Below are 9,424 nucleotides of genomic sequence, written 5' to 3'. Positions count from 1 at the left end.
GTAAAATAGATTGAATATTCACAGTCTGTGGTGACTCCGAAAAGGTTTACGCTACTAAGCGGAATTCGGCTCGGAGCTGTTACATAAACTATCAGGTCACGGATTAGGACCGGTACCGAACGATTCGCAAGGCGGATAGAGTTTAGAGTACCGGACGTTTTGAATGGAGAGACCGATTCATAACAGAAATTTGACATCAGTTTTTTACGTAGAATCAGCTGTGATCCACAAATTACGATTCGTTGGATGAAATTCAATATAATATTCTTCGGTAACAATGACGTTTTAATAACTGGTTCAACAACGTTACAGTGGCGTATAATTAAATTACATACATCCTCACAGTTTATAATATTTCATATAACCTGAATCTGACACGGTTTTGTGAATACTAGTATGTCATACTAGTAAATAAATGTTAATATAATATATGTTTGAAATATTTGTGTATATATGTATATTTAAATCTAGCACGGAATGATATACGCTTCGGATTTCTAAGTACTTTCATCGATGACTTTCATTGCGTGATATGTCGAAATTATAATTACTCTACGTAAATAATTTCATAACAATACACATGCAGATACATTTATATTAGATAGATATAAATGTATACGACATGATTCGCAATCAATATGTTATAATATACTTTTATAATACAGCAGGCAGATATTAGAGATCTTACAGGACGATGGAATTTAACGCTAATATTTACAAGAGATAAAAGAAGCTAACACAGCTAATATTAATATATATGTATACATATATCTATGTGTATCATGTATTTGTAATATACAATTATTTATATGTTAGACTGTAATTGGTATATCAATTTATATTCAGTATTGTTGTGTTGTTATTAATATCTATAGTTATAGGTTAGCATATCGAATATAATAATAATTACTCAGGGGGTCATTCAAATATTATTGTACATTTTTGGAGGATAGAAGATCAAAAACAAGAAAATGGAGTGTTCCGCGCCTATAACGTAGAGTGAAATAAAGAATTTCGAAAAGGCCAGGTTATGCTTTATTTTGCAAATTATAACTATCCGCGAAATTAACTGTATTCCAAAAATAGAAAGTTTATTGAATAAATTTGAAAGCTTTATTCCGTCAAACAAAAGCTTATGACATCAAAATTAGTTTCTTTAAAAATTAAAGGTTATACTATATTTTCCGTTGACGAATTCAATTTTAGAAAAACCTGTATTCCCTTTTGTACTTGTACGGTAGCTCGCGAATTTCGGAATATTATGAAAATTGCTTGGGAAGGTGGAAAATTTATCACGGAAGGATCAATGAAAGTCTCCGTGACCAATTTTGAAATGCGTAGAGGGTGATTGGGGATCTGAAATAGGACAAAATAGAGGTATTCAATATTTGAATGGTCCCTATAGTACGCATATGGTAGATGAGCGTATACATATTTAGCGTCCAGTTAAAAAAAATATCACATTTGAAAATAATACTCAGAAATCTAAATCAATGGTTACCGAATCAGGGGAATTTTATGGTCGTTCTATGCTCGAAGGACAAACACCACTGTTACCTTATAAACGAAAGTCAGATCATAATCGTAGACTTCATAAAATATATAGTAAAGAGAATATATCTTCTATAAACAAAATATATGGCAACGAAAAAAATATGTAGCTTATAAAATATTTACAAAACTCGAATGAATCGCGTTCAACGGATTTTATTGCACTGCAAGTATAAGTTTGAATCTTCAACACGCTGTATGCGTCATTTTTATAATCTGTGATTCCGGAATGGATTAAAGTTCTAAATTCATTTTCCACCAGATAAATCATGCAGATGACGTGTGTTAATTCCGCATAAAATTGCACGTAACCCAATTGAATTCAAATCAATACCAGAGCGAAAAGTACGCCTGTAAAAATAAAGACATATTTGTACGTCTTTTCACTGGACTTTAATCGTTAACTGACATTACATACCGAATGCTTGTACGCGCTACATTTCATTAATCTAAATATATGAGTAATTTAACCGAGTGTGACATCTCGGTTTCAGAGCTTTGGCATAGGCGATAAAGTTCAACTAAAAGCTCGTGACGTTGTTCCGAAAAAGTTTGTGAAACTAAGATGTGACCCTCGGTCTATTTATTTACCTATAACACTTTACAGACTAGGGTTTCGGGCCCCTGATCTGGGACCCTGATATGTTATCTTGGTTCAGCAACTGAGATATTCAACGCAACGAAAATAAGATATAACTATCAATAAATAATACGGAACTCGCTCGACCAATGATGTCTTGAAGAGGATCCCTTGCTGACTGGGAAACTCGACCGTCCAACTTTGGCCTTGCGAGCGAGCTCCGTTTAGTAACGTACATTTATATACATATCTATCAACTCTTGCACACTCACTCGCTCGTTCGTTCAAATCCCTCTAAACTAAACAGTGCTTGATCCTCGAGGGAATTGGATTGCTCCGGAAGAACAGTCCTTCACCACTCTCGGGACTAACGTGCATCGCATTTGTACGTCACAAATACCTTTCACCCTAAAATTACGCCCCGAATTATCTCTCGGAACTCGATAGATTCATTTGTCAAGGCCGTCAATCCATCCCCCAAATACCGGAACAATATTTCATTAAAAAACTTTTACTTTCTCGCATCGCTGCACCGTTCACGCCAAAAAAAGAAACTGACATTCGTTACATATAATTTAGCTAACTTGCAGTTTTTAGAATATTCGTTAGTTTATCCTACGCAAAGATTCTCCACCATTCATCTTGAAATAATTTTAAAAGCACTCTGCTGAAAAAAGCGAAGGAACTCAAAAGAACCTGCCAACGACAAATTATTTCCTAAAACATACGAAAATAAGCTAACAAACAACATGAGACACAGTGAGTGCTAATAATGCAACTATCCTGACAAAAAATCGTAACATTCATTTGGGAAGCATAAACAGCATGAAGATATTTTCTCGTCACACTCACTCTCGGCAGGCACTCCGTACTCCCGGAGAAGACATCTTGCTTCCGCACACCCGAAGAACAAGAACTCTTCCCGAGGTTTTCGAACCAGCATAACATCATACCTGTCCAACATCGTTCCGGCGTGGTCCGATTATTGCTCTCTGGTTCTTAATTCAGTACTTTTGAAACGTTTACTAGGGAGTTCGAAATGCATCGAATGACTAGAACATCCCCTGCCTAAACGGATTGCTGTCCCCGGCAGGTTTTTCGGGCTCAACGGACCGCCTGAAGGGATTCGCGTCCCCTTGGGGTTCGTGCTGAGGCTGCTTCGGCTGACCGTAGCTCGGTTGGTGTCCAAAGCTCTGTTCCGCCTGGCCGTAGCTTCGTTGCTGTCCGAACGCCTGCTGCGTTGTTTGTTGCGGAGCTTGCGGCGGTGCCGAATATCCACTCTGACCTCCGAAGCTCGTTGGTTGCTGGCCGTAGCCTTGCGGCTGTTGCTCGTAGCCTCTGCTCTGGTTGTATCCACTTCCTTCGTACCCGTTTTGGGACGGATTATACTGATCAGTGGGATAGTCCGACGCCTGATCGATGTTTGTCTCGATTCTACCGTGGGTCAAGTGGTTTCCCACCTCGCCATTAACCGGTCTTTGCTCCTGAAGTACATACGTCTGATACTCTTTGTCCGGAGGATCCTGCATCAGGACGTTCGCCTCGTCCTGGAAGGGCTTGAAGTCGTAAATGTGCCTCAGGTAGTAGAGAACCGGTGCGTACATCAGGTTGGAAAAGGCAATGCCGATGTTAAGCGCGGTGAATCCGATCGCTTCGACGACACCACCGGCTATTATAGGACCCACCGCGTACGCGACGCTGTAAGAAATGTCGGCGATGGCGTAGATGCTACCGTAAACCGAAACGTATCGCACGTCGACAAGGTATCCAAGGGTTGGAAGCAGAGCCGTGTCAATCAGAGCGATTCCGAAGCAGATGCCGCAGATCGGTATCATCAGGACCTTGTAGGAGGTCGAAAATGGAATTATGAAGCAGCACAGTCCCTCCAGCGCCAGTCCGCAGGCTGCCATCAGCCACTGGTACTGAGGGTACTGCTTGGCCATCTTGACGGTTATCACAACCCCGAATACGTGCGGGAAGAAGGCGGGTAGCCAGATCATCCCCATCTTCCAGTTGTCGTGAGTTATGTTGTCCTCCATCCACAGGGATATGGTTGGTTCAAGAAACGCCAGAGCGACGTTGGACATCATCAGAGCACCGGCGCACACCGCTATATAGGGATCGATGAACAGACGCCAGATCGGAATCGTCGGACCCCTGTCTCTGTTCCTGTCCTTGAGCTGTTCCTTCAGTGGTTTCATAACGAGAAGAAGCATGAAACCGTCTAGTAGGCTGACGAAGGCGAGGATGAGGAAGGGCATTTCCTTGCCGGCGAACTGGTAGAGCGCCCCGCCAAAAGGAGGCGCTACCAAACATCCGAAGCTGATGAAAGCCAAGGCGATTCCGAGCGCTTTCGACCGCTCCGCTTCCTCGGTGAAACGATCGGCTATCATGGCGAGACCAGCTGTGTCCGCGAATGCGGATCCCACGCCTTGGAGGCTCCTGGCGAAGAAGAGGATTCCGTAGCTTCGGCCACAGGCAAAAACGGCGGTGGACAGAAACATTATGGTCAGTCCAATCATCATGGGTATGTCGTAGCCGATCCTGTCGATCAGCGCGCCGGAAAAGGGGTTCACCATCAGCTGGACAATAGCTTTCGAGGCAAAGAGGATACCCGTCGCCGAGTCCTGACCGTGATGGGAGGGTGGGCCCGTCACCGTGCTGTTGGTCTCTGGCTCGTCGCCGAATGCTCCGACGTACTTAAGATAATCGGGGATAATTGGCACGATTACCATGTACAACATGTTGTCCAAGAGCAGGGCTATCGAGACGATGACGAGGATCAATTTACGCTGCGACTTCGGCTCCTGGAGTTTCGTCCAAACGACCTCCTTCAGCTCTCCGAACTCCATGTTGATTATCGGTATCGTAGTCATAGCTGCACAGGCCCAAGAGGCGCGAAGCGCCTGGGCCCACGGTGACTCGCTAACCCCAGGGGCCAGGTCAATAGGCGGTAACCTCGACGACCTCGAGCTTTTCGACGGAGGTGGCGGCGCGCATCAGGCCAGGTCGGGGGTTACCTACAACAAATAGCGCAACAACAAGTCCGTTAGCCCACAGCTAAAGAAATCATCGTTAGGGGTTTCAAGGCTTTTGGGGCTTTCTTTTTTCTTTCTTTTTTTTGTTTTTTTTTTTAATTTATGGATTTTTAGGAGAGGAGCCCTGGCCCGGCCATCAGCGCAACCGACCTCGTCGCAACGACTTATCGCCGTTTTGTCTTTTACTTTAACTTGAAATAAAACAGTCACACATGTTACTCAGCTCTCTCTCTCTTTCTCTCTCACTTCACACTTTACTTCCGGAGCGTGACTCGCGTGCGTTTAATCAAGCACTCGACGCTTGCACATGTTGACGGTGCTGGCTAAGGCTCCCCTCGAAGACTCAATGATGTTTGAATTTTCTATACTTTTTGTCTTCCTAATTTCTTTTACAGTTTTTTTATTAGTTTAACATACATCTACAGATTTCATGCTTTAACCTCGAATGCTTGATTCGTCGGATTCTGCGTTCTTGGAAATTGTCAGCCACTTGGAAAAGGAGCGAGACACGGCCGTGTCCTCGAAATGTTTTCGCTGTTGTAATAATTTAAGACTGTATCAGATACCGAATGCGATTTACGAACTCATACTTGTATAGTACGCGGGATAAAATAACGTCGACTTTGCGATCGCGTGACTTTTATGAGCAGCTGATGAGGGTGCAGGCGGTGCCCGTTAACGAAACACGCGAATAAGCGAACCCCAAGTACGGTATAAGAATAAGACGTGAACCGTGCGAAAATATTTCGCAATATGCAAAAATATGCATTCATTTACTTCGCTAAATTGGTGAAATATCAAATCGCACCGTCACTGGACTCGACCGTAAAAGTCGAGGAAGTGACGCGCGCCCGGCTTATCGCTTGACAAGAACGAACGAAAATCCTTAATTAACGTCAGCCATTAAAAGTTTTATTCCCTCGTCGGTGGATCCGAAGCACCACTGATTCACCGCGACGCTCGACCTCGTCGTTGTCGATCGAACGTGTGTGTCTAAGACGTGATTCTGGTCCTGGAATATATTTGCTAATTTACCCACAAATAGGGCGTATAAAGTAAAAGCTCGCTCGTAAACGCAGTTGCACAATACAGGTATACGAGCTTATACAACGATATGGCTGTGCATCAATGTAAACACTGAAGCTCCTCCCCCTGTCAAATTAATTCGAAATTTCCTTGCAATGCTAGCAAGAAATCGTTTCAATGACTCGCTTTGGAATTTACCACTCGTAGGTGAAAACGTAGGTAGGTATTGATTCGGGTGAGTGAAAAAATAAGAGCGAAGAATAACCGAACTGCAAAGTTCTCGAAGACTTCCGACACTGTGACAGAGTCCCTTTGACCTTTCACCGTTTCCTTCATTTCGTCGCGTGAATGATGCAAGCACAACGTCATAGATTACCTTCCGCTAGATAGTGGGTGGTCACTGTGCGATGGCTGAGGAGATAACTGCACACCCTTTCATTGAAATTAGTCGCGTATACCGACTTGGACAGACCGAGCGTCATACGTATGAGCGCGATTTTGTACGTAGACCTACTTGCCGGTTAGACCTCTGGGGAAATAATACTGCAAGCCGGTCCCTGCTTAATTAATTGTGCCTCAACGGCCCGTCGATGCTTTAATGTTTTAAAGTATTTACTTAGCGAATGAACGAGGGTTCCTGTTTGTTCCGGTGCTTTGCATCGCCAGGGTTGTGACAGGTTCTGTAGGGGATGGATGCCGGGCGAAGGGTGTCCAAATATCGGTTAGTTAGATCGGCCCTCGCCGTTGTACGACAAATTTCAACGTTGTCGCGGTGACCGCTAACATTGCAATTTTCTAACGAAACCGAAGCCAAACGAATGCCGAATATATAATCGCTCATCCGTAATTCAGGTACGAGTAATCTGGACAGGACTGAAATAAAGTCCCGAATTCCTCGGTGATGAGTCAAATTTTTTCAAGCTTGACTAACGGTCAAGAAAAATAAGCGGATCGTATGGTAGACCTGGTAACGTAACGTATACATGTCGTGATTCGCAAGATTTTGATCAAGCGTATCGTAAGAAGATTCTATTTTCAAATTAAACACACGGCTGAAAAAAATTTTATCCGGTACCAAATACCACGTATCGAAATGAATTTAAAAGTTTGTTGAAAATAAGTTCTTTGCTGTTGTTTGTTGCTCTGTCTCCCTCTAACCGGGAAAACTCGTGCAGTAGTAAAAGCCGATTTCATCAAAATTTTTTTGACACACTTGTGTGCCAAAAAAAAAGAGACCCGCGTATCGGCGATTTGCAAAATGTGAAGAACTAGTCGAAGGTTTTTTTCGATACCTTCTGAGGGACTTTCCACTTTTCTAAAAATATTTCCAAATTGCATTGGTCATTTTTCGACCAAAACAATTTTTTTTTTTTCTTAAAATTTTGATCTAATTTTCTTCCTCTTCCGAAGAAATGCCTATTCGTTGAAACAACGAAACATGAGTATCTTTGTTTCAGCTTCATAAAATTGTGTTAAATTTTTTTATTGAAATTTGTCTCATCTCTCACGTGACCTATCCTTCAAGTTACTGTTTTTTAAGCTATAAATCGGAGCATTTTACAACCCCTGTATAAATAGCCGACGGATCTGATAGTCGAAAATAAAGTTCTTACTACGAGGCATTTACGTAAAGGGTAAAAGGCGACTCACCAGAGTTGTTAGCAAATTTTTGTCGCAGAGAGTTGGCGAGACGCTGGGGGCCCGCTAACGGCAGATTCGCCAGCAGGCCGCTCAGAGTGGGGCCCGTTACTTCCGGGCCTTCGTCCGAGCCGCTTCTCGTCTCCGTCGTTTTTGTCGTGCCCTGGCCCTCCACCTTTCAAGCCGCGACCTTTACCGCGCCTGCAATCAGGCGAAAAAATGCTAAATTCCGACAAGTCCCGACCAATTTTTTTCTTTCCAAAATACTCGTAGGTGAGAGAGTGAAAAGAGAAAGTTCAGCTTCTGCAGGTTGGGCAACCATGAATTGGCTTCATGCTTTACGTAGCTCCGGAGCTTTTAAAAAGCCATATACGCAGGGTCGAGGACACGCTTAGCCGAGGAAATCGACACGTGATATCGTCGCACCCTCGACGGAGGGTTGGGGATTCGGAGAATCGACATCGCGCAAAATTGTCTGACAGTTCGACGGGAGCCGCAAATTCACCCGACAAGAATTTTGGTCTTTGCGTAAGCGATTGATTCTGGCAATTTGCTGAGTTCAATATCGAGACGTCCTTTATGTCTCGAAAACCGCAAATAATCCTTTACCTAAGAAGTTACAAAGGCTCGACTCAGACTTTACGTAAATACCAATTACTCCTCATTAGGTAAACAAATTGACGCTCATTGTTCGGAAAGTTTATTGCACGCGGCAACGCATCACCAAATTAGCCATCGTTAATTAATCGATCGAACATCTGCACGGAGGGGATGAATTCGTGAGAGTTTAAAATCTTTGATTATGCAAGCATCGTGGTACCGGCGATGAGTAAATTGAATAAATTGTTAGGCGCAAAGTTCTAAAAATTTAAAAATGACAAAATATTTCAAAGTTTGATCCGCTATCTTCTAATCTTTGAAAATTTTAAGGGCAGGATTATTTGAGAGAGAGGGGGTTTTACCTCAAGTTATAGCGAGAACTCACCACTATCGATCTATCAACAAACGGTTCATCAATTTTGAGAACGGGATATAGGATACAGAGAGAAAGAATAAAGAAAAGAAAATTAATCACAAATTGCACAACCGCGAATGAATTAGCTCGAGCGAAAAGCACAGGGTGTGAATATCGAGGATGGTGTGTTTACTTACGTAGACCAAAAGCTCCCGGCAAAGAAAACACGCGGGCACCGCGTATCGCGACGTGTCTCTCCCTCGGGGTAGCGTCGGGACGTCTGTCGTCGAAGGTGTCCCCGCCACCGGGTCACCCGCACCCCTCGCGCCCCCCTTTTGCCCTCGCAACCCCCGTCGAGGGCGCAGCCGCCGCCAGGAGCCGCCCGGGATTGGCTCGGAGTTCGTACGTCAGCCCCTCGGTGCGAGGAAGGTGGCCAGGTACGAGGGTTGCCGGTCGATGATGCCCAGTATTTCTGTACCTAGGTCGATACCTCTCACCTGTGAAGTGGTGCGCGTGGGCGGCGGGAAGAGGTTCGGGGGCGCAGTGTTTTTCAACCTGGAGGGTTTGAGTGCTTCGAGTTGACCCCGGCGATGCTTACGCGATCGCAGAGACGCCCGATTTCGAATCGCGATTCAG

General features: G+C 43.9%; 1 protein-coding gene across 2 annotated transcripts; it reads right to left on the bottom strand.

Annotated features, from left to right (window-relative positions):
- Window positions 1-264: 264 nt before the first annotated feature.
- Window positions 265-9,113, bottom strand: LOC124300830 (vesicular acetylcholine transporter). 2 transcript variants are annotated; one of them, XM_046755243.1, is made up of 3 exons: window positions 8,986-9,113; window positions 7,846-8,034; window positions 265-5,151 (listed from the first exon to the last, which is right to left on the bottom strand). In XM_046755243.1, the coding sequence occupies exon 3, from the start codon at window positions 5,005-5,007 to the stop codon at window positions 3,184-3,186; it is 1,824 nt and encodes a 607-aa protein (XP_046611199.1). In that variant the 5' UTR covers window positions 5,008-5,151; window positions 7,846-8,034; window positions 8,986-9,113; the 3' UTR covers window positions 265-3,183. The 2 variants fall into 2 exon arrangements, with proteins under 2 accessions (XP_046611199.1, XP_046611200.1); XM_046755244.1 differs by lacking the exon at window positions 7,846-8,034 and having other exon boundaries at window positions 8,986-9,077.
- Window positions 9,114-9,424: the final 311 nt, after the last annotated feature.

The sequence above is a fragment of the Neodiprion virginianus genome, chromosome 3 (genome assembly GCF_021901495.1).
Source record: "Neodiprion virginianus isolate iyNeoVirg1 chromosome 3, iyNeoVirg1.1, whole genome shotgun sequence".
Lineage (NCBI taxonomy): Eukaryota > Metazoa > Arthropoda > Insecta > Hymenoptera > Diprionidae > Neodiprion > Neodiprion virginianus.
This window is presented reverse-complemented; position numbering and strand designations above follow the sequence as displayed.